The 26,233-nt window shown below is 38.1% G+C and overlaps 1 protein-coding gene across 11 annotated transcripts in view; it reads right to left on the bottom strand.

Moving 5' to 3' along the window:
* The window catches only part of REPS2 (RALBP1 associated Eps domain containing 2), an 86,306-nt gene that overhangs the window by 22,472 nt on the left and 37,601 nt on the right, over nt 1–26,233 (bottom strand). For 9 of the 11 annotated variants that reach the window (XR_006414709.1, XR_006414716.1, XM_044429931.1 and 6 more), the window contains 8 exons: nt 23,025–23,088; nt 22,025–22,167; nt 20,089–20,180; nt 18,963–19,034; nt 18,157–18,226; nt 14,344–14,418; nt 8,546–8,585; nt 6,638–6,774 (listed from right to left, as the gene is read on the bottom strand). Coding sequence is in view for 9 of the 11 variants with exons in the window: in XM_044429931.1 (XP_044285866.1) it covers nt 6,638–6,774; nt 8,546–8,585; nt 14,344–14,418; nt 18,157–18,226; nt 18,963–19,034; nt 20,089–20,180; nt 22,025–22,167; nt 23,025–23,088 (693 nt within the window). In the remaining 2 variants the exon portion in view is untranslated. The remainder of the gene's footprint in view (nt 1–6,637; nt 6,775–8,545; nt 8,586–14,343; nt 14,419–18,156; nt 18,227–18,962; nt 19,035–20,088; nt 20,181–22,024; nt 22,168–23,024; nt 23,089–26,233) is intronic. The other 2 variants (XM_044429948.1, XM_044429911.1) reach the window with 1 other exon arrangement.

Genomic DNA, 26,233 nt, shown 5'->3' on the forward strand with positions numbered 1-26,233 from the left:
TAGGACAAGGCCCAAGTCCCCCATCCCGAGGCCCGAGCCACCCACCAAAAGGACCTCCGTCTTGTCTGGATTGAGCTTCAGTTTATTGGCCCTCATCCAGCCCATTACCTCAGCCAGGCACTGGTTCAGCACAGCCACTGCCTCACCTGGATTGGTGGAAAACAAGAGGTAGAGCTGGGTATCATCAGTGTACTGATGATTCCGCAGCCCACACCTCCTGATGACCTCTCCCAGCGGTTTCATGTAGACATTAAACAGCAAAGGGAACAAAATGGACCCCTGCGGAACTCCACAGCATAGCTGCCATGGCACAGAGCCATAGTCCCCCAGCACCACCTGTCCACAATGTAGTCCTGATTTTCAGAAAAGATCGATTATGCACAAAAAGGTAATCTAAAAGTCTTAGCTTTCAGACAAAAGTCAGAGTAGGATCAGTCTACTGTCTTTAATTGCAATTTATAAAAATTAGGTGCAGACTTCACTCCACTGTGAGAGTTTAGCATTTAGTTCAATTTTTTATTCTAAAGACTGCAGCTAGAAAATGGTACAGTAAGTCATCTTCATGGTGATTCAGCTGCTTGCATTTCCAGACAGCCTCCAACTATGTCCTCTTTAATCCCCAACCACGGTTTACTCCCCTGATAAAACTCCCCATCCCAGGGACTCAACTGACCTAGATTTCCTTTCACTAGAGCCTGGTGCAGCCAGGTAGTTCAGCAACACACATTCTTCATTTTTATAACTGAAACCCTCTTAACTGGGTAAAGCTAATTGGATAAACCTAGCAGCTAAGGCTGTAGAGGTAGTAAAGGCTTTCAAGGCAGCCAAGTTCTATAAGCACAAGGGGGAGGCAACACCTGATGGAACACTTCAGCCCCAACACTAACGTATAAAGACAACAATAAGTTAAGGACTTGGCAAGTGAAACACTGAAAATTTAGAAACAGGGTAAGTCGTCCAAGGCAGTAGATTCTTCTCCCTTCTAATGGTAAATGAATTAACATTAAGTGGTAAACAAAATCACTAAACAAAAACAGCTATGAAGTCAGAAGCGCAGCTGGGCTGTGGGGGCTTTTCCACAGAATATTCCAGTTCAGAACACTGCAAGTTAACATTCCTTTGCTCACAACAGACTACATAAACTACATACATACGTACATCTTGTTCAGCTTTGAAAAATGTATCCGGGTGTTCAGATTTTAAGCAAGCAAAACACTCAGACTGGGCATGTTTGACCCAATTTTCTTGAAACCTAAAATTCTAACTAAGCTATTCATGAAATATTCATAAAACCTGCAGTTTCAGAATATATTTGACCCGTTTGAAGTAGTTGTGCTTATGTGAGCAGTATGCACATCCAGAGCTCTTAGGACAGAGAATCAGCAAAATCCTGTCTCCAAAGGGAGACAGCAATTGTTTGTGTGTGTAAAAAATGTAAAATAGGAGATATAGCAGGCAATTCAGGAGTATGCAAGCTTCTCACTGTTGGATCTTGCTTTTCAAGGACAGCAATGGCATGGGTACATGTATTCTGGAAAAAATGCTTTCTAGGAAGGGATCACCAAGGCAATGACCTTCAGATTTTATGTCACTGAGAATAAACAGAAAACACACAAAAATATTTACCCTCTTTTACAGGGAAACTACTGGAAATGTTGCTCATTTTGCTTATTTGGCGTCCTTTTCCATGTTGAATGACAGACAGGAGTGAGCAATGTTATGTGTTTAAGGTAGTGAAAATACAGAACCAGTGAATCAGACAAGAAAGGAACCAAGTGTGGTAATCCACAGATAGCAGGTAGACATCTGAAAGCAAATCCAGTCTCTGGAATTCGATATTATATTTTTATGTATCTCTAAAGCCTCTGTACTTTAATGTAGTTATCCCCTAAAATAGAAGATAACTGTTTACCACCTTTCTTTAATCCAAAGTGTTTTACACGAAGGATCTCTGTGTAGCACCAAAGATGGAAAGCACGAATGAACAGCACACCTTCAGTTGGTGCTAGAAAGCAACAATGGATAGTTACTAGCATCAACCTGAAGCCTTACTGTCCCTTTGATCTAACAAAATATTCAAATCTAACAGAAAAATAAAAAACTCACATTAGGACAGACCAAACTGCCAGAAAAGTGCTATTTTTAAAAACTCATCAGGCTAAGTGGTAAAGAGGAAGAGAATGAGGCAAGCAACAGAAAATTAAGCCAGGTATGCAGTATAGGCTCAGTTACAAAATGGTGATTGCAAACTGAATGAATTACTTTTATCTGTTGCAAATATCAGATAACATCTAGCATTCTGGGATCAAGAAACAATGTCTGACCCCCATATCTAGAAAACTTAAAGCTTTCTATAAAGCTATAACTCAGATTTGCCTCTTGCTGTATCCAAGACACAAAGGTCTCCAAGTGGGCAGTGAAGAGAAATAAAGAGAAACGTTACAGACTTTATATCAGCAAACCCAAAAATTATGTTCAGGTGGTACACTAGTCATAAAATAATTAACTATTCAGTTTTAATACAATTCCACTACAAATATTAACTGTTATCAATAAAAACTGTATGAGAGAGCCATTATAATAGTTGGCATCAAGTTTAATGATAGTCCACAGCCCATTATTATTGTATTATTATTACTTTAAGGAGTACTTGATTTAATAGAATAAAAGGGGGTGACGAGAAACTTATGGATACAAAAAAAGCCTACTAGGCATTTTTACCATTAAGAATTTTAATCAAACTTAAAGACAAGTTTGTTTTTATTTTTTGGCGCCAGGCGAAGACCTTTTTATTTAAGCATCATTTTAATTGTTAATATTATTTGATTTTATCTGGCCAGGGTGACTTATTTTATATTGTTATTTTTTTGTATTTTAACTTAATGTTTGTATTTTAACTTAATGTTGTGAGCCGCCCCGAGGCTTTGGCGAATGGGGCGGCATAGAAATGTTTTAATAAATAAATAAATAAAATTAAAACAAGAAGTTAATGCCTGCTTTAATTCTTTAAATATCACTCATAAATCTTTATTTCTTAGAATATGTACTTTGCAACTTATTCTAGTTACATAAAACTGTAGGAAAGGAAGCCACCAAATGACAATGAACATATTAATTTATTATGGAATATGTTTATTACAATCTACACACGTGATATATTGTTTGCAATTGTTTATTATCTAGCTCATATTCCTCTGCAAACAATTTACTTGTCCTAGACCAATAAGCTCCATTACTAGATTTAATATAAGGTTTAAATTTCTCCAGGGGAAGAACTTTCCAGACAAGAGATGAGGTAATGATCCAGTTTGCATGAAAATATAATATATGGGTTATTTAACCCACTGGGACTGTGTTCTTGGGTTGTTCAGTGTGACAACTGAACCTGGAACTGTGTGTTGCTGAGTGGGCAACAATGGTAGGATGGTTGAATTAAAACTTTGGGTTGCTTCTCACACAACAACTCAGAGTTTTGGGTTCACACAATGCTTCAAATAACCCAGGCACCGGCCATAATTGAGTATAGTGAACCCACTTTGAATTCAGGGCTATGTTATGAACTGGATGCAAATCAGTGAGCAGGTATGAGGGAATATACTTGCTTCTGACCAACCTTGGATTAATTCATTAATCCATGGTTGGGTGTTCTGTCTAAACTGGGCATATGTCTACTCAGAAACCTCCATAACTTTTCTTCTTCAAGATGGTCTGGAAAGTCAAATATGGGGAAGCTTCTTAATTTATATTCTCCATCCTCCTAATCCTTTGGTGCCTATAAGTTACTAGCAAATTAGTATAAGACACACCACCAGGAACTTTAAAAGTTATATTAGTATTTACAGTAACACTAGGATAATTTGCTTTCAAAAATTCAGTAATGCTTGAAGTATGAACATAGCTGAACATGATAAACCATCTAGAAATGTAGGGAAATTCAACTAAGTAAATCTAAAGAATCCACTAGACAATTCCTGAATTTATTTATCACTTGCACACAGCCATCAGTATGTCCATGTGGTTTCATCACAGCTACAATTTCATACTAAGCACTGAAGAAGGTAAACATTATTGGACTCTAAATTTCTTCTATTTTTAATCTATGAAAACCAGACTAGTAAGCCTGTACCCAACTAGCAAAGGGCTTCAGCTCATTCTCATTATTCCCAGGTCAGATCTGAGCATTCATCTGATTCTTTCTTTACCTTTTACCACAACAGTTTCAAGCCCTAATCACCTAAACTCCAGGTATTCACATTTTCTTTCCCGATGACAACTGACTTCAGTTATCGAGCAAGCATGTATAACTGAAATAGGATTGTAGCCAATATTTTAGTTTAAGCAATATCTGAAGTATTCTGAGGGTGAGCTTTATTGCTTTTTATGCAACGTTCTCAAACTTGAAAGACTAGTTTGACTTGCCAGCTTTTAAAAAGTTAATCTACTGATCCGACTAATAAACACAGCATGATCAAAAGGCACACAGCATAGGGATGCAGCATGAGGCAAATTGCTGACACGTACACACGCTTCTGTTAAGAAATTAAGCGGCCATTTGCACAGTTTGCAGCTGGGCAGGGCTGGCCAGGTGGAATGAGGACTTGAAAATATTTCATTTCTGTATGCGATGAAGAAACACAAAATGTGCATGGATACATTTAATCATTAAGCCTTTTCTAGTTCACTGCATCATGGTATCTCCATGTCACAGTGCAGCATGCTCAACTATTCATACTTCTTAAATACACTGGCTACATGTATCAAAAATCAAGTCACAGTTTTCTATACTGATCAAATACAGATTGCATATATGTAGATAAACAACTCTTGACAGCTTCAGTTATATCTGTCAGTCTTCTAAATTTAAGAGATTATGAATATATGAACGTGAATTCAGTGCACTTTCCTTCTGTCAAACATCTGTGGTTAAACACCCTGTTTTAAATCTGTGGGTGATGCAAACAGTTGCCGCAGAAGGTTTAAGAGCTGCTCTGCCACCTATATTGTTTTTGAGGACAACAGTAGCTGCTATCTGGATTAAGAGTGTGTGTATGGTGGGTGGGGGAGGCATATTTAACACTAAACAAAATGTGGATGACAATATGTATCATAACTTGAATTATAATTCCAGGTTATGCAGGCTGTTTTTCTCTTGGGAATCTCACACTGCTCCAGGTAGTTGAGAGACTACTGAGCTTCAACATGGGGAACAGGTTTAAATCTCCACTCAAGTATGAAATTGATCAAATGATCTTGGACAAGTTACTATCTCTGCCCAACACAGAATTCTGGAGAGCTTAATGTGCTTCGCTGAATTAACTAGGAAAAGAGAGGGATATAAATGCATTTTTAAAGAACTGTTCACACTCTCATTCTTACTTAGCTTGTATTTCTCTCAGCTTTTTTCTGCACAGATAATTCTGATAGAAAAAGGATGGGTAACCTGTAAATATTCAGATGTTTTGGCCTACAGTTTCCATCTCCCCTCACCACTGGTTATGCTCACTAGACAGAAACTGTAGATCGAAGCAATCTGAAAATCTTCAGCTGTGCACCCTTGAGATTCCTACATTATCACAATTTCTTTGCTTTTGCCGTTATTCCAAAAATAAACTGTTAGTAGTAAAGCACACTGCAAAAAAAGAAACCCTGGGCTTTATATGACTGGCAAAAACCACCATACAATGAATCCAAAGATAACTGCAAGATTTTTACTAGCAAATATCACCAGCAACTTTGAAAATAATGGCACTTAACTCATTCAACAGAAATCTTGGTTTTTAAGTGACAGTTTTCCCTTCTACTGAAATGTGACAGCTTTTTTGAAAAATGCCTAATTGGAGGGGGATCCAAGCAGCTGCCAAGCACTTGGATCATACTGAAAATAGTGACATCATACCAAAAACAGAAAAAGCCATAAAAAATAAAACAATAAAATACGTAGCTTGCTGCATAAGCAGCCAAAGTCTTGCCTCCTTGCTTATTTTATAAATAAAAGCCATGTCTTTACTCTTGAGCCAAAGGATTCATCTTTCTTATTCATGGACCTGCAACTGTGCTGATTTGCAATCATGTTCTCTTAAGCCAGATTTCTTCACAACCCAAAAGTCATCTGTTGAAGCCTATAAAGTACTTGATAAACCCTGCAAAAACATGGGCTATATGAAACACCTGCCAAGCCAGAATGACCTACAAAGTCCAGCATCTGAAATGTGGCATGAATGTCTTTTCAAGCAATGAAAATTTAAGCGAGCACACAGCAGCACTTCCTGGCTATTTAGAAGAATATCTTGTTCAACAGTGTATTATTATACATGAAAACAAGGGACTGTTCAGTTATGCAGATACATCACTTGATCTCTCATTTTCTCATTAAGTGCACTCAAAAGCAGTTCAATAACTAATGGAAAGTACTGCCAAGGTCCATTGACACTATGGAAGTTCTGTCTGGAGGATAAGGTGTATAATAGCTCACATGCATATTCAAGTTTCCATTTTGTACTACAGCCATCCAGAAGTGAAGATATCTGTGAACAAGCGCTAAGTACCTATGCAAATTACCAATCATAAATCTGTTTGCCTTTAAACTCTTGTCATTCAAAATTATGAAGCAGAGGACAGGTTTAAAAGATTGTACTACCTTGTGTGTTTTGCTGAAAGATTTTATTCAGATCTAAGGAGGATGCTCTGGAATGTGATTTCTGTGGCCTTGGTGGGGGAGTTGGTGGTTCTCCCCCTTTTTTCATTGCATCTTCAATAGATGTGCTAGAGTAAGACCTCAGGGGAAAGAAGACAAAATTACAACTAGAAACATTACTGGTGCTTCTATGTATACTACAAAGACTATAATAAACAAAGTGCAGGAATTTGGAGCAAAATTTGTTCAATTTGAAAAAAATCATTAAAATATGACATCCTCACTGCTCTCTTCACAAAGTAGACCCAATTTGCATAATTTCCCCTATATTCCTGACTAATTGATTAGGTGTCTGCACAGAGCACTTGCTTCATATTAGGATTACTGTGGTGGTGATGAAAAGAATGAGATTATTCCAGTATGTCAAGAAAATAAGGGTGTGTTCTTCTTTACCTAGTGATGAGACTGCCATGCAAACCAGGGCACAGTACTGTGCAGGGTTATCCTTTTAAAAGAATTAGAGTTCAAGACTTCTTTAAAAAAAAGGCACTGAAGGCTCCTTTAAAAAAGAAAATTATGTTTAAATACCCATTCTTAGTTATTTGTGGTTCTGGCTCCCTGTCTTCAGCTTCCATATGAGGAAACTAAACTCTAATGGACCACCCATGCAGCTTATCTCTGCATAATATTTAGAAAACCACTGTGTGTACAGAAAGGCTAGAAGACAGGTCCAGCGATCACATACAAAGTAAGTTGTGAAACAAGGAAAAGTGAAAGGCTGCAAGCTCAAAGAGTGGCTTCATCTGCATGATCAAATCAATCAACACTGTCAGGTTGTGCAAACCCAGTGGGTTGTTAATGTGATTAGTCAACTATCCACAACTCTAAAAATAGCCCATTGTTCACAGGTGGAGCGTTAATCATGCCAACAATCCAGCCTCACCAGGTCTGCATCATTTGATAAGTTACAAGGTGAGTGGGTGCCCTCAGATGCCTGCAAATCATGGTGACTTATTTATGCCATGGTGGGTTAATAGGATAATGTGAACAAGGGCAGTGTGTGTAACTTCTAGCAGCTGGGAGCTGACAAATAAAACCAATTTTTTAAAATATGTTTTTTTTCCAGAAATGGCAAACATTTAAAAATACTGCAATAATGTATTCCATGCAAAATAACTGGGTCTACCTGTTATATGCACAGAAATGCATATAGTTAACCTATATCCACCTAGGTCTTAAAACATGCTACAACAGACTAGCTGCTAACAAATCCATCTTCTGGTGTCATAAGGGCAGAACTGATACACTTTCCAATCAGCACTAAGTTGAAGAATGCTGTGAAAGACAGTATCTAAAAAGGAAGGCTTACTCCCCATGCCAACATGTGACTCTCAGTGTCAAGCAAGCTCCAGGGCATGTGCTGGTTCTATCTCTGTCCTCAGCCACAGTGTGGCTAGAAATGGGCATGGCTAGATAGGCATCAAAAATGCAGGGGCTGCAGGAATTAGATCTGGTTAATCAATACTTCTGGTGCACTTTTATTTACATGCACAGAAATTCTGTATATGCCAACAATCAAATACTTTAAAAGGCTAAATAAAAGAAGTAAGACTAAAGGGCAAGGATATTTTTTCCTGTTGCTACAATCATTTTTCCTTTGCAAGGTTGCAGTCAAATGAGTACTGACAACATGGAGCTGCTATGCTCACTTGAACACATTATGCATGACAGACTTAAGATTCCTCCCCTCCACAACAACAACAACCCCCCCCCCCAAAATACCCAAGCAAGCAGAGCAGAGCAGGAAAAAAAACTTGCAGTTGATTAAAAAAGGAACCAGCAATGGTTAGGATACAGTGGACAAAAACAGGCAAAGAGAAAGGAAGGTTTGTTGTTCTTTGTTTTACTTACCTGGACCTTGGTCTTGCTTTGAGTGTGCTTGATTCCTGAACTGTAGCAAAATATCACTTGTTATAAACATTTTCAGGAAAACAGAACCTTATAATTACCAGTGAAGCATAAAGATAAATAACTGTAAACATCTATTATCTGTGACTGAGCATCTAAATACAAGATGTTGCACCTTAAAATAAAAGATTTGTTTCATTTTCAGGAGTAACTCCTTCAGTCAATTTCCAGAGAGAAGTCCATTGTACCAAGAGCAAACAAGATGCTTCTGGCACTTTAAAGCAAGGGGTCCCCAACCCAATGTTCATGAGGACTTCTAACAATGCCCATGAACATATCGCTTCCTTGCCCCTTCAAAAAGTTAGTTCTAAGAAAACTAACCCTTGGAAAGCTGTCTTGAGCTGTTGTCGGAAGGACAGGATACACATGTTTGAAATGAATGAATGCATGTTAGGGCTGTCTTCTTTCTCTCTCACGCCATTCCTCTTGCGCCCCTGCCCACCTGCACACTTTGCTTCACTGTTTTCCCTTCCTCCCAGCCTCTGCCCTTGCTCTTTCTCTCTTCCACCAGAGAGAAAGAAATTTAATTCAATTTTACTAGCCAGACTCCATTGACTAGCCACATGTTCCATGGGAGCTGTTTTGTGGTGGTTTCCACAGCAGCTTTTCAAATTCCCAAATGTGCCAAAAATGTTGGCATCTTATCTTAAAGACTGTGACAATCATGTTATTGATTGTCATCATCAATACTTTCTGCACTCCTGTTCACAGTTTCTCCCTCCCACCAAACTAGCTCCATGATATGTATGGATGTACAAAATGATATGTATGTACAAAACTGAATGTCCATGATATGTATGTACAAAACTCCAATTCTCCATAATGCTCAGTGGGGTAAATGAAAGCTGATAGCATAATAAATGTGCTAGTCCGTTAAGTTAGTCTTTAAGTTAGTCTGTTTATCTTTTTTCCTTTAGATGCTGGACTTCTTTTCCCAATAGTAGTTGACATGCTTCCTTCTCACACTAAATAATAACTAGCCTCTAGGAGGGCCTTATTTGTTTATAAAGAAGAACTATTAAGCAGTAGAGAAATGTAATAAAATTTTTAAATAAACACTGGACTTGCATTATTTCCCCTGTCTGATAAACTATGGTTCTGTTTAAATGTATTAGTTTTGGATATCCTGGTTTGAAGGGAGCTCTTCAAGCAAAATTTTCTGAGTTGGATATCAAAGGGAATTGACTGAGAAAGCAGGAAAGCTTCACCCAAGTCAGGCATGAGAAAGGAGAGAGAAAGCAGGAGAAGGAAGAGATCGTTACTTCTGCACTGAGCCACTGCTGGTACATGTAACACAGCCATAGAGGAAGGCATCCTGTGCCACTGCAGTAACATACGAATTGGTCTATGTAGCCAATATATTCTCACATAAAATTGCCATCCTGACTCAGTGGAGATACCAAATTGGTCATCATAAGGAAACTGTTTTTGAACATTTAAAACAGTTTTGTTGTACAAGAAAGTTAATGATTTATCGGCTGCTTGAATGGTTCCTCATTTTGAAAACTGAAAAGCTAGCATATCAGGAACATGGCTAGGAGATACCTTTTCTCCCCAATCTGCTTGCTTTTCATTTAGAACATGGTTGTGCTTTGTTTTGCTTGTTTTCTGTTTTTAACGTGCAGGAGCATTCAAGCTTGCAAGCCTCTCCAGCCTCAGGAGAGGGCAGGCAGTCTGAACTAAGATGAAGCCAGGTTTTCATGGTGGCTGGGAGGTAAGATCCAAGACTTGGACCTCTTCCTCTGAAAGGGGAGATATAGGGGCCTATATCCTATGACCTCTAGGACAGTTATATTGCTCTCATAGAATCTTCTTTTTAAAAGAAACTGTTTACAGAATATTTAGAACATCAGCATAGTTTAAAATGCAATTACATATTCAGTTTCTTACATGTGGAAAGATACTTTTTATGAAACTTAAGAATCTGATGATAATCAAGAATAGTGCAAATGTACTCAGAATAAGTCAGATCCACTGCATAATGAGACAGCTATATAAAAAGCAAGCACAAGCTAGAAAAAATCAATTCACAGAAACTGAACAAGTGGTAGTAAATTTTTATTTATTAATGCTATTAAATTATCTTGGACAAACTCATAACTACAAACTATCCAAAAGCAAATGGAAGACATTAAAAAACAGCCTTTTGGATATTCTAAATTATGAACAAAGTTGAGTCTCCCTCTCATTATTCTTACTCCTGAAAATCAATACATATAATTTTGCAAGGAGTTTGTGGTAAATAAATGGCTTGATCCTGACTGTTTTAAGTAATTTATTTATTTATTTATTAAAACATTTTTATGCCGCCCCATTCGCCGAAGCCTTGGGGCACCTTACAACATGTGTAAGTCATGTGCAGTTCCAGTGGTGGGCTTGTAGTTATCAGAAGTGTGGAATATATGATTGATCAAATTCACTGCATCCTTTACTTCATGAAACCCTAAATTATCCCACACATATGTAATTAGAAATCCAATCTGTTCATATTCTTCATTATTACTAGGCCACTAAAATTAAGAGGAAGCTCTGCCTTACTTTGACCTAGGACTCACTTGGCAGTCTTTTTGTCAGTACAGGATATTCATAAAGCTTTCCTCCAGAACCATGTTTTGAATGCATTCATTTTCATCCTCTCAGCATTTTTCATTGTCCAAATTTGACACCTGTACAGATTGATGAAGCATACAATAATCCTTACACTGGATGAGGATTACATTTTCCTAGTTCCCTTGTTGCTCTCCTTCCACGTCTGTCTCCTAATCTACGGGCTGCAGTCTCTGTTTAAATTTATGTTAGAGCCAAGGTATGCAAAACCTCTTCTAATTTGGATTTCTTCATTGTTGATACTGTAGTTGTGCATTCTGTCTGGTGTTGTGATTTTCATTTTCTTAATGTTCAGCTACAGTCATGCTTTTGCACTTCTTTCATTTTCATCAATTTCAATTCACCGCTGCTCTCTGCCAATAATATATCATCTGCATATCTTAAATTACTGGTATACCTACTGCCAATGTTTACCTTCTCCTCCTCCATTGCAAACGAATACAGCTTTCCTTATGACATGATATACATACACATGAAACTGATGGGGAGATAAAACATATCCTTGTCTGACACTTCTGGCTACAGGAAACTATTCTGTTTCTCTATATGCAGTAGCTTCTTCTCTACAATACAGATTACTTATCAGGATGATCAAGTGCTGATTTTTCAAATCTATCAAGAGCTTCTCATTAATCACATAGTCAAAGGATTTGTTGCAGTTTATAAAGCACAGGCTAAACTTCTTCTGAAATTCTTTGGTGTAACCCAGTAGCCAAAATACATTTGCAATATGATCTTGAGTGACTCTTTCTGGAATTCAGCTTGAACATCAAGGAGTTTTTGCTTCCCAGAGGATAAAATTCTTTGTTGCAACACCTTGAACATCAATTTGCTTACTTGGGAAATTAATGCAATACTACTATAGTTGCTGAATTCCTTAGCACGTCCTTTCTTGGGGACTGGAGTAGACCGTTACTTTGTTTTCCATATCTGTTGGCATAACCTTGTTAGGATTTAAACCGATTCACTCTCTGCTTCTTGGAATAGTTCTACTGGTACTATATCTACTCTGGTGCTTTATTCCTTCCAAGTACCTTGAGAGTATCTTTGACTTCAGTTTCTAATACTGGAGATTGTTCCTCATAGGATTCTTCAAGTCATCTTTTTACATCTTCGGTTCTTCCATATATTGTTTTCCTCTTTTGTTTAATTTCTCCTGGTCAGATGTTTTCCTGTAAGTCTTTCAGCACTCCTAATCTAGGCTTGAATTTCCCTGGTTCTTTTAGAAGAAGTCTCTTGTTTTTCTACTTTTGTTGCATTCTTCTATCTGCACAAGCTATTATAATTTTTCTTTTTGCTTCTATGTGATAGTTGCTAAAAAAAAGTTGTATTCAGGATTCTGACCCTATTATCTTTTATTTTGCTTGTCTGTCCTTAGCTATTGTGAATGTTTCTTTGATCATTGATGTAGGCTTTTTTCTCTTTTTACTACAGAAATTGCCTTTTTGCATTCTTCCCTAATAATGTCTCTGGTTTCAATCTAGAGTTCTTCTAGTTCACAGCCAATTCCATTGGGTAATGCAAATCTGTTCTTTATGCGGTGCTTTGATCGAGGATGTTATTTTAGTTGTATTTGACACTATGCTTCTGTTAGTGATCTTTTCAGCTTTACTTTGATTTTTGATATTAATGGCCATTACCACAATCTGTTTCTGGTCTTGCTTTGGCAGCAAGAATACGGTTTCTCCATCTCCTTATTTCAATTATATAGTCTATTTGACTTTTATATTAGCCATCTGGTGTTGCCTATGTGTTGTCTGATTGGTTACCTGAAGTATGTATTTGTACTAAACAGATGGCTGGCTTCACATAACTCTACGAATCATTCTATTGCTTCATTTCTGACCTCTAGGCCAAATTTTCCAAAAGATTTGATTCAGTTTTTTATCCTGCTTTTGTGCTCCAGTCACCTATGTTTATCAGCATGTATTCTTTGGTGTGTTATTTTCTCTTGGGTGCTTGCATAATTTTTTTTTTATTTCTTCTTCAGCATCTTGCTGGAACACAGACTTGAATAATAGTTAAACTGATTTAAAAAAATTATGTACCATTCTCTCAGCACATTGCTCTTGGGACAGTTTACAAATAGCCAAACATTAAAACAGCATAACAATAACCAAAAACCTATACAAGGATACAGACAAAATAATCTAAACAAATACAGCACAGAATAGATAGTGACATATAAAACCACTGCAACCAATCATTATAATAAAATAAAAATAAAAATCCAACTCTAATCAACAATTAAAATAATGGGATACTTAAAAGATATTCGACCTGATGCCAAAATGTTTAAAGTCTTGGCACCAGGTGAACCTCCCTGGGAAGCGGATTCCATAATACAGAGCCACTACCGAAAAGGCCTTTCCCCTTGTAGCCCCTCCCTGCTTCCTTTAAAAGTGGCTCTTGCAAAAGGACCTCTGTTGAAGAACTTAGGGTCCAGTTAGGTATAGAAAAGAAGAGGCATTCCTTAACATATCCTCGTTATAAGCTGTTTATGGCTTTATACATTCATATAAGCACCTTGAAGCAGGCCCAGACTTCAATTGGCAGTCAGTGTAATCGATAGAAAAGAGGGTTTAGGTGTTTGCATTGGCCCATCCCAGCCCTGTTCTGCACCCACTGAAGTTTCCGAACCGTTTTCAAGGGAAGCCCCACATACAACACATTGCTGTAATCTAAAAGGGAGGTTACCAGTGCGTGGATCACCATTGCTAGATGCTGCTCGTTCAGGTAGGAGCGCAGCTGATGCATCAATTGCAGTTCATAAAAGGTGCTCAAACCCCACCTGGTATTCCAGGCCCAATCCTGGGTCCAGGAGCACACCCAAACTCCACTCTCTGTCCTGTGAGAGAGTTCAACCCATCCAGGACAGGGTGGATATCCTCCTTCTGGACTGAGGTTATAGGCCCTTACAGCCCATGCTACATCTTTCCACAGTAGCAGATCCATTCCATTTCTGCTGAATTTGTCACTTCCAGAATAAAAACACTTTGTCCAATCCCAGTCAACTTTACTGAGACCACATCAAGTACTGGGATTTTACCAACCAAACAAGTAGTGGGTAAACTCAGAGATTCTACATTACCAGAGAACTGTTCTTTTTTATTATATATAGACATTTTACATACCTGCTTTGACAGCCAAGTGCTGAGATGCCTTAAATTCCTTTGGTATTGCTTGGGCAGATGCACTCACTCTCATACCTTAATAAAAAACAAATAGTGGACTGTTATTTGATATTAGGTCAGCGGAGAACAAAAGGCTATATAACTATGGCAAACTCCAAACAGAAATCCTATGAAGAACTGCTTCTCATTCTTATTAATAATGTAGATGTCCTTATATAAGGTGATACATTTTAGAGAGACAGCCTGTGTACAAATAGATATGCAAAACATTATTTTTCAATGTTCCTGTATGAAGCCCTAATGCTGCATTTCTAATGGGCCAAAAGAACTGAAAATATATAAATACTAAGGGATATTAAGATTCACCCTTGAATCTTCATATATATAAAATATTCAGCAGGATTCAAGGCCCATACAACTGAATTAAGAGTCCTGTGAGTAGAATACCATTCCTCAATCTTGGTTTCATTCTGCCTCTACAAATCCTCTGTTGGTAGTGAAGCAGGCATGTTGGAGGTCTTCTGGAAAATTTGGCAGTTGCAGGAGGAGGGTGATGGGAAAAATCATCCCCTCCCCCCTTTCAGGAATGGAAGCCTTTGCTCAATCCAATTTCCTTATCACTACTTTATTTAAGCACCTTTAGATGCAACACTACAGATTAGTTCAAAATTGAGAAAGCAGTATATTGTCGCCCTGCCTATTTATATGCAGAGTGCAGGCGGGGCTAGATGAACCACCAGTTGGAATTAAGATTGCTGGGAGAAATATCAACAACCTCAGATATGCAGATGATACCACTCTAATGGCAGAAAGTGAAGAGGAACTAAAGAACCTCTTGATGTGGGTGAAGGAGGAGAGCGCAAAAGTTGGCTTGAAATCTAAGAACTAAGTGAAAGGGGAGAGAGGGAGGTTCTCCAAAGCATGCCTTTCTGCCCTGCTCATCTGGAGAGGGAAATTCAGCATTTCATTGCTGCAAAGAGGAGGCACTGGCAAGTTTGGATAGGGAAGGGGGCTAGAGATATTCACGGTTTTTCAACTTTCACAGTGTCCTGCACCCCCAACTGCTGCGAATGTGGAGGGCCAACTATACATGATCTGACATTTTCTCAGGAATGTAAATTGCTTGTATCCCAGATACTGCATGTACTTAATTCTTAAATGTGCATAATGTCTAAGATTAATCCATCAAGCACTGGAACTATATAATTTATTCCAATAAGGTTTCTGTGAGAAGCTCGTTGAAGTAAATAGATTGTGCAACAGTAATGACTGGTGGATTAGTATCTGGATTTCAAGACTCTCCTTTACAGTCAAACAGTGAAAGTCCAGGATTAGTACTCAGGTCCCTTTGAGTCCTATGAGAACTGCCTCACCCTCAATCCCATGCTTTCCCCTCTTCATGGGTTAGACTGAATCAAAAATGCAAGAAAGGCAGCATCTGAGCCATTTGATTGCATTGGGCTAGCAATGGCATACTGGGAATATGAACTGATTGGAACATTTACTATTGAGTGAAGAATATTATCCTTGCTCAGTGTTTCAGTGCACACATCGTATGCAACTCAGAATATATGATATACTCAGTTTCAGGCAGGTTCAAACATCATAGCAACCCACCATGACAATATGCTTCAAAATAGATCATGCATGCTTTTGTTGATCCCCACAATGCCCTAGAAGTATAGCCCTCTCATCATTTGATTGCCCTTATATTAGTTAAGATGCAACATTTTCAAAGCAAGAGAGAAAGTCAGCAGGCATTAACATTAATAGTCAGATGGATCAGATCTATGTTTTTGTATCTCCTTTGAATACTTTCTCAGAATATTGGAAAAACACAGTTTTCTTTTCAAATTATAGTGTATGTCTGGAGGCATTAGAGTGAGAAATAAAATTCTGAGTCTTTCCCAAGAGCCCTTCTTTTCCCAAAACCTGAACTTCTGTCTCTTCTGCAAGTCTGCTGAAATATGCTACTACCACAGAAACATCTCTTTATTATTATACTGTTACTTGAAGAATTGTTGAAACTGAAATAGAAAAGACAGCAACAGAAAAGAATAATTGCATTTGTGAAGAAGAACTTTATATTAGTAAATTTCTAGTCCCGCTTCCTCCAACCATCACTATGTTCACCTGCCTTGGAATATTTTGGGGAGAATTTACTCAAGGTTAGAGCAATTTTAAAGAAAAAAAATTAACTTATCTTTTCATGGGTATGTGTCTAGCAGAATAAACAAATATGTGTCCACCAATGATGATATACCACATTATCCAGGAAAAGAACTTTCTAGATCTGATGTAAGCAACCATGTGTCAACATGTTTATTTCAAACACAGATACAGCATTCATTTAAACTATTTTTGCAAAATTAGGCATGTGGACACAGCCCAGAAAATAATTTTTCCTTCTTTTAGAATAAAGGAAAGGTCTGCTGCTTCCAAGAGACACATGCTGAATTTTACATATCTGTTTGTCTATTCCTTAACATGGAGCATGCCTCTTTTGTACTCTGAAGTCCCTAGCCAGGGACAAAAGCGGCATGGAATGGAAACCTCATTTTCTTAAACAGCTCTCATGTGAGCTAAAAGTAAACTCCATGGGTTTTTCCCACAGAATTAGCACCTGTGCTGTCAGTGCTTGTTCACATGATTTAAGATAAATTTATGCTGACCTTGAGTAAAAATACCCCAAGTTGGTAACCGCACTGCAAATTAAAGAACAATAAAAGACACATGCAAGGCTAAAGCCATCATAATAAAATATATGAGTTGCCCTAGAAATATCAGAAGCATTAATGGAAGACTGTCTTCCACACAGGTAAGTTAAAGTTAGAAACTCCTTTCAATGTGTTTTATTGAGGCTTCAAGAGTCTGATCCTTGTACTGTATAAAGGGCTGCACTGCACATTACAAAAATATTATTGCTATAATTATTACATTATGTTTTTATCCCATCTTTTTCCTCTCATCAGGAACCCAATATGGCTTACATAGCTCCATTTTATCCTTACAATAACTCTGTGAGGTAGGTTAGACTGAGCTTGAGTGACTGCCTCAAAGTCAAAGTCACCCAGTGAACTTCATGTCCAAGTGGTGACAAGAGCCTGGATCTCCCATTCTGACTATTTAACCACCACACTACATCAGCTGTCCAGAAATACAATGCTCCAAAGCACATGTTTGCTGGCAATGCTGATTAACTTATTGTTTTATACATATACTTCCAGAACATTCTTCAAGTAAAATAAAATAAAAGATAATTAATGTTAACAGAAAGATGGAAGGCATTTGCAGGGAAGAAGTAACAGGAAAATTCTAATTCCTTCACACAAGCACCCTCCCCATGCACAGAAACCAGCCCAGCTGTGTAGAAAAGGGTCAGTGGAAGGCATTTGCTGGCGAGAACCAGCAGGCATGGTTCTCCAAATCTCTCCATGCTGCTCTTGCATTGATGTTAAGTGGTATTGATGTTAAGATGCTCGTTTAGAACAAATGTGTTCACTAATGTAACATGTTAGCTCTCCTCTAGACGCTGATGCTGACATCAGGAAATGCAAATAGGTTCTCTCTTACAAACAAAACACTTTTAAAAGAGGAATCTGAACTATAACAATGAAATACATTTGAAATGGCTTATGGTTTGTTTTTCTTAATCCGTGTCTCTATAGAAAAACCTTCTCATATGTTTTTCCTACTGAAGAGTGATGCTCTTGATTCAGACAACATTGATTTTCCTGAGCAACAGGAATTGCATAGTATATCTATTACCACCTAAAACCTAATTAATTAAGAGACAGCGGTTTGGAATTGTACCTTGTTTGTCATCATTAATTGTGTCCTGTGCCAGGGCCGCTTTATCAGGCATCTCGTCAAGCGAAGTCTCCTTTTAAAGACAAGAATAGTTTGTGAAGATTAAAAATGAAAGAAAGAGGAGAGAGGAAAACACACAAGTCAAGTCATTTGACAGGTTACAGACCGAAAGAAAATGATTGTCTGGAGAAACCACTGGATGAGAATGCCATCAGAGACAAATTTCCAGATTACACAAATCATCTAGCTTTGAAGATGAATTAACTTTTATATAACAGAGGGGGCTGAATTTGGGAAGTCAAACAGCTGCAGAACTATTTCCCAATGTGACATTCAGTACAATTAAATGCATCTTAGTTCAAAAGTATCCAATGGGGATTCTTCCAAGTAAGTGTATTCAAAATTTCAGCATTAACTGGCAGTTGTTCACTGCCAGAGCAATAAAATGTTAGACTACAATAAAAAAACTGAGTGCAGTGTCCTGTCCAGTGGACATACAAACAGTCTTCTTTGGTCAGCTTACATTTTTGTCAACATTCACGAAGTTGTGAACAGTGCCCGAGTTTGGTTTTCTATGACAATGAATTCAGATCAGCTTAACTCGTATACTATCAGCCAAGTATCCAAACAAAATATTTAGTTCGTTTGAGTCTCATCACTGTTTACTAGGAAAGTCTGCAATGCTCCTTTTCTTTTACAATTTCCATTGAATATCAATTGTGATACATTACTGATACAGAAGGGCATAAAAGTACACTTCTATACAATGAATAATACAATAAATAGTAAATAAACAAATGGTCACCAACTGGCTCAATGGAAGTTGCCTCAAAGAGAATCAATGGTGCTGAGTTGTTTGGATCCTCACAGACCGTTTCAAGCTGATAATTTCACCATGAGAGAAAAAAAGTTTGTGATAAAAAAGCATACCAGTATGTAAGAGGCTATTCTAAATTTCAATATCTAAATATTAATTCAGGTAGAAATGAAATAATTCTTGGTCAATTTTAAATGAATTTTGGCATGTTTGTTCAGAAATAATGAATAGGCTTTATCATCCAGGAATTGAGATCAGAATTTTGGATGAATCTATCACTGAAACAAGATATCCAACACCCCCAAGTTTTATACTTATTGTAGCTTGGAATGAAAAAAATGTTTCTAGAAAGAGGGGCAGGAGGAGAAATGTTTATGACTGAGTATCTTAAGGAAACACACTTCAGCTCATACCTGGCCCAAGGTTCTGTTCTCACGTAAAGTACCCCAGTGTCTCATGAAAATGCAGTCTCCCAATTCTCATGCATACTTTTGTAAACTCACACAGTCTCCCAACTTAATGTTCTGGCCTCATACGCAACCAAGTACTCTCTGCTCTCCTACCAGGCAGACAATGTTTATATAAGTCTAGCACCTCCACCTATAAGGACACCCAACCTATGCATCCTGTCAGAGGAAGTGTTCAAGCTGAAGCTCTTTCCTTAGCCTGTACTTTTCCAGTTGATAGTTGCAGAAACACTAGCACTCAAATAGCTCTGGCTGCCCTCTAGAAATCTTGAGCTTTTAACCAAAGAATCTTACAATTACTCTCGTGTCATGTAATGTAGTACTATACATTAACATCCAGAGGCACTTGACAGTTGCCTTTAATTGTGGAGGGGAAGAGGCACCAGAAGTTCTTTTTATACTTTTTATACATTTCTATTGATGCACACAGGGCAAGACACAAGTGCTAAAGATACCTGTGAAATCTGGATTGTTTGCAATTCAGCTGCTAAATTAGCCTCATGTAGGACAGAGTCTCCAAACTGATCCCACAGCAATTTCAGGACCCACCTTCACTTGCAAAATTCAGGCACTATTGATATATTTTGCCTGGTGCAATAAGGACAAGGGGCTATGTAACCTTTTAATCTTAGAAGATGTAGTTTTTCTTACCTCAGTCCTACTGAAGTCCCTTGCCTGTTGACTTACTGATAAAGGTTCTGAATAGGAATTCAGCATATGATCACCTTTAGGCTTAAGAGAAGCTAAAAGAAATAAAGAACATCTGTGTCTTAATCATAAGTTCTGTGTATTGCGCTACCTTCACATGCTGAGTGCGGGGCCGGGGGCACTTGGGGAATTCATCTACTTTTATTCCATTTCAAACTGCAGCCAAATAGAACCGGCACTTCTGCTGCTCTCATTTCTGAAGTGCTGGTGCGGCACATTTTTTGCTAGGTGGGCACACGTTAATGGATATAGTGCAGTATCCACTGTGTGTATAATGTAAACAAACCTCATATACCAATGCACAGTTTTCTAATTGTAGGAAAAGTTGAAAGAATGTGGAGGGTCATATATCCGTTATCCTTTATGTCCACCCTATAAGCAAAACTCACTTTATGTGGCTGCAACTGCAGGAAAAAATAGGAGCTGGTGTTGGTTGCTTCTTTATGTCTAGGAAATGTATGCATTCCGAAACAGTTCTGCATGAATGCAGGCTTTAAAATAAACGTTTTAATGTTTTAACTGCACAACTGTGTGGGTGGACATGAGAAAGCCTTCCTTCAAAATTATAATGGCTAACCAACCACCCCGGTCATGGGACATGATGAATGGAGGACAACTCAAAGATTTCCTGCCCACAAGTCCTGCTCCCTACCTGAGGACAAAGGTGAAAAAAAGTGCTACAAAAGAGCTTCTACAGCTCTGATGCTACTCTCACTGTTAAGAGTTACCACACCATTAGGTTAGAATGCACATAGCTCTGTGGTGCATGGAAACAGCTATCACTGGAAAAAATGTAGTAAAAGTGGTATGAAAGGAAAAAGCAGAACACTGTCAGATAAATATCATCAGGACAATGGGTTGGCAAGGGCAGTGTGTGTTACAAGAGAGAACCACACATTGTACGACCAGGATAAAATCTCTTTTGGAGAAAGCAGATAAAATACTTCAAGGTTTTATTTTTAGGCTCACAAAATTGGATTAAAACTTAATCCTGTGCAACTTTGGAAGAAAAAAGCCTACAGCTCCTAGCATGCTCAACCACTTGCTGAGCTACGCTAAGAAGTGCGGCTTTTTACACATATTTTTTCTAAGTGGGCACAACATTAGTCAAAACTAATGAAATTAAATTAGTAATAGCCATAATAAAAAAAGGCCTGGCTGTATTTTCCACCTGTTCAGACCAGGTACTTTCCACGTGGTAAAGATATACATAATTTGGCCTGCCCAGGTGGTAAGATACATTTAAATGTTAGATCAACATCATCTAACATTTCAGAAAAGGCTTCTCATGCCACTGCCAAGCCATGTAAAGGGCAGCATATTTTGCCAGAAAAGATTTACAGGCGAGTCCTGACCCCAACTGAAGGAACAATCAAATAGTCTGTCAGCTACAAAGCAAGCCCAGCTGCTATGATGTCAAAACAAAAGTCAGCTTGTTTCATTAGTGTTTGCCACATCTACATCTGTTTCTTCACGCAGGGTTAATGCATATTCAGGTGCACAGCAGGGTAATGGAGACAAGGTCAGATATAATGGTAGTATAATATGGAGTAGACAGGAATAGTGCTGGAAGCATGAAAGGAGAGCAGTGCAAACAGGTTCAAAATCTTTCAACTTCCAATTGTATCATATATAATCAGCTAGCAGTATAATAATTTTTCAGACATACATATCATCAACGTATTAGTCAAGCATGCTATAGCTTTTGCGCAGGTATTTTTTGCTAAGCTGTTTTTATCAACCCTGTCATTTACATACAATTAAAACCCCATAATTTCAGAGCTCCTTTCCCAGAACTGCTACTAAAAATAGACCTTGGTTAAAAGGACGTTTAATCAACTGAAGCTAAATGTCTTAAGCACAAGCAGAGAAGCTTCACCTGTTTGAAGACAGTCAGGTAGCAATGTTTCTGGCAAGGTATCCGGCAAAAGATAACCATTTTTCCGAGCAACAACAAGGTGAAAGGCAGCACAGAACTCTGGTAATGTCAATGCTCCATCACAGTCTACATCACTGAGTTCCCTGTGAATACGTTACCCATTATTGACATATTTCTGAGCATTATTGAAACAAAAGCACTGTATACTTGCTTGCATACACACTACATATAACTTTTGAATAATTTTTTCAGGAATGTTTTTTTTGGCATTCAAGATTTTTTTTGGAAAACCTGTTTCATGAAACTATCATAATTTTTATTGTGGAATTTGCTCCCCAGAGAGGTGTGCCTGGTGCGGACACTTTATTCTTTTTGGCACCAGGCCAATCCATTTTTATTTTCCCATTATTTTAAGACTTACATTTTAGTTGGGCTTTTATCATAGATATTATGCTGTGCCTTTGTTGTTGGACTGTCCCGAGACTTTCATGTATAGGACAGACTATAAAAGTTTTAAATAAATAAATGTTAGCTAAATAATGTATTTTAAAAATTGGATCCTCATTAGTAAAGTCTTGAAGAATTATGCAGATGTACTTATTCAAGAAGTCCGATAGTAATTGGATTTAATTGGTTAGCATAGCTAGAACTGAAGCCTAATATGTGATCTTAACTATTCTGAATGTATGTTTATCTGAACCCACTAGATTGCTGTGCTAATTATGTTCTTTAAAATATTCTTCCCAACACTTCTAGTATACTTTACTATTCAAATCCCTCTAGTCTCACTGAAAAAGGATAACAGATACAAAGATAACAAGCATAAAAGAAAGATCAGCACACAGCCTGCGGTGTTTGGACCTCAGAGTGATGTTGATGAAAACAACTATGATTTCTTTCAGAGACAGATTTTTAAAAGTATGAAAACTTTTCAGCCCATGTGGTTTACAAGTATACAAACTCATGGGGAAATAACTCTGAATCACAAAATAGTACTTACCATATGTGTGAAAGCTCAGGGATAGGCAGCTTTGATTTTGTGAAGAAATTCTTAGCCACAGTACCTGCCAACAGTAACATTTTATCAAACAATGAAACATTACATGTTTTTAAACACAGTGGGGGTGTTACATTTTTGTTTTAATTACCCAACTGTGCAGACATGTTGGTTGAAAACACCCTGCTACAATATTTCTATTTTTATTACATAACATAATAAATAGATTTCCAATCCATGGATTAAGTACTACATTTATAGTGAAAAAGCCATGATTAGTGGTTACCTCAGTCTACCCAGCTCTCCCTAGACATATCCTCTTTAGGCAGAGCATAGCTTGGTATGTCAGAGGGAAACCATACGATCATGTAAAGTTGCATGCTAGGCATTCTTTAAATGAGACACAGATTCCTGTACAGGTTTGCTTGCCATGCATCTGATATAAATTCTTCAAAAGCCTTATACAGTAAGATTTTCCAACTATTGCTCAAGAAAATCTACTCTATTTACCAACTTAATTTCTCTTTTAAAAATTTTCCAGCGATTGGGGTCAAATAAAATTATCTTGGCTTCACCTAACTATACCTCTTGAATCATATAATTTTCTGGTTTTTCTCTTGGTAATAAGATTTGACTTGTTTATGTATGTAATATCCTGCTAAATTTATTTTCTATTCCAGTGTGAGCAGCATAATGTCATAAAATCTTATCTTTCTTTCCTTGTACTTTGGAGTACTCAAAGAACGCAAGAAATACCTATAGAACTCGGGTAGGAAAGCTTTTTGGCTCGGAATGCAGCATGCAGTTTCAGGAATGTGTACAGTCAAACTCCAAACTATAGCAGTGTGGAGGTTTAAACATCCTTGCCCTTGGAATGTTGCTTCCCCAGTCTCTTTTCCACTGCTCACCTTGATGGCTGAACAGCTAGCTTGTGGGAGAAATGGAGGTCGGACTCTAGCAAGCTCACATGCTGGACACATATGCTGAATAAGCCAGATACACACATAGTATGTGAACACAGACACACACAAAAAAATCTCAATTGCATGCCTAGACTTTTTTTCTTGATCAATAGTAAAATATTCTGGAGGAAACTGTAAACACATGAAGTTTTTTTAAAAATAATTATTTATTATTCTCTGCAGTTCAGGCTGTTAGACTACAATGATGGCTCAGAAGTCCAGCCCAGACTGATTTCAGTTTCTAATCTCTAACTCTCCCTGCATGAGCTAGATTTAGTATGGAAATGTTACCATGCCAGTACCTAAGAAACAGAGATTTCACTAAATTTGTTTCTGTATGTTTTCCCTTTGGACAACCCATTTTACAAGGCTTATATCTGCAGAGTGCTATAAATTCTGACAGAATCCTGAAAAATAGGAACATATTTCCTTTACTATTAATAATGTTAAGAATGCTGTAAATGTTAATAGAATTCTACCTTCAACAGCTGAGGAATAAGTTTAAGAATACTTATAGGATTGCAGCAAAATGCTTATTACTTCACAGAATAAAGACTTGAATAATACAGTCAACGGACAGATGCAGAATTTGGTTCACACACTGGGAACAAATCACAACCTCAAGTACTCTCTTTTTGCCTTCTGCACCTGGCTTTCTCGTAAGCTCCTGGATTTGTTTAACTATAATTTGCTGCAACTTTTTGCCATACAGGGGAACAGTGGTTCGAGTGTTCCCTGTTTGCCGCTTCAGAGATCACAGCAAACTGGTTTGACAGACCAGGAAATCTGCTGGAAGGTAATGCACGTGGGGAAGAGAAAGGAGAGACCACTCTAGGTCATGACTCATTTCTAGTTCAACTAATAGCCTAAGAATTCATGGCCACTTCATTATTTACTCTGATGAATATACTACTTAATTTTCTTTCGAACCAAAGGCAGAATTAAATGTATTAGAGGAAAACATAAAGAGATAATAAAACAAAATAGATACTTTAACATAAAATGTATCCAGAACAATCTCCAGAATTTGGAGAGCACTTAGGCAATATTCCCTCAATGGGGCCGCCCCTTTCATTTTCACTGCCACTGCTATCGCTTGCTTGCTTGACAGGCAGAGAGTCAGCAATCAAGTACAAATGGCATCTTCTGTTCTTCCTCTCTACCATCTCCCCACCTGGGCCAGAGTGAGAGGCAGATGAACAAGCAGATTGCTAAAGTGAAAAGGAGAAACAAGTCCAAAAGATGGGCTTTCAGCAGCTGCCTGGCCTGGCTACTCTTGATACATACTGTATTTATCTTATACTCTATAATCAGCATATGCTTAAGTCTCTCCCATTGACCTTAATGGGTGTTAAATGTATGTAACTTTGTCTGGATCATATCCATTAAGCTGAATCCAGTGGAAAAGAAAATGCTTGCAGAATTTATTGCACCACTCCTGTGTAGTGCCTTCTCCACAAATCTGTCCTGGAGGGCTGGGGAACCCTCTGGAGCAGATCTGGGAGGGTTGTTCATGGGGGTAGAAAGAGGGGGGAAATCCAGGAAGCCCTGTTGTGTGAGTGGAATTTCGTTGTGTGAGCAGACTTTCACTCATGTGATGTTAGATCCAAGCCAACACTTTTTGTTCATTATTTTGTTTTTATTCTTTATGGAACAATAGCTTGAGAGTGCTCTTGGACTCCAAGTTGTCACTTGTTTCTCAGGTGAACTTGGTGGCCAGGAGTACCTTCCATCCACTTAGGCTGATTTTCCAGCCATGTTCCTTCTTGGATGAGTGGAGTCTTGCCAGAGTTATACATGCACTGACAACCTCTTGCCTGGATTACTATAATGTGGTTTACGTGGGACAGCCTTTGAAAATGGCCCAGACATGACAACTAATGCAGAACAGAGCTTTTTGACAAGGACTGGCCCCCGAGAACATATTAAATCAGTCCTTGGTCAGTTGCACTGGCTGCCTGTTGTAGTCTGGGCCAAATTCAAAGTGTTCCCATTAACATACAAAGCCCTACATGATGGGGCCAGGATATCTGAGGGAATACCTTTCCCCATATACGCCTCTCTTTGTCGGAGATCCTTGTCTGAGAACCATTCCCCAACAGAGTGAAGGGGTAAAAGAATAGAAGAAGGGTCTTATAGCCAAGGCAGCATGACTGGCATTGTTGCTGCTCTCTTTCCAGCAGAAGGTAAAGATGTTTCTCTTTAATCAGGTGTTTTAGTAGCTAATGGTTTCAACATTGTTTTAATTTC

This window comes from Varanus komodoensis, unplaced genomic scaffold, assembly GCF_004798865.1.
Source record: "Varanus komodoensis strain SLA01 unplaced genomic scaffold, ASM479886v1 scaffold1, whole genome shotgun sequence".
Lineage (NCBI taxonomy): Eukaryota > Metazoa > Chordata > Lepidosauria > Squamata > Varanidae > Varanus > Varanus komodoensis.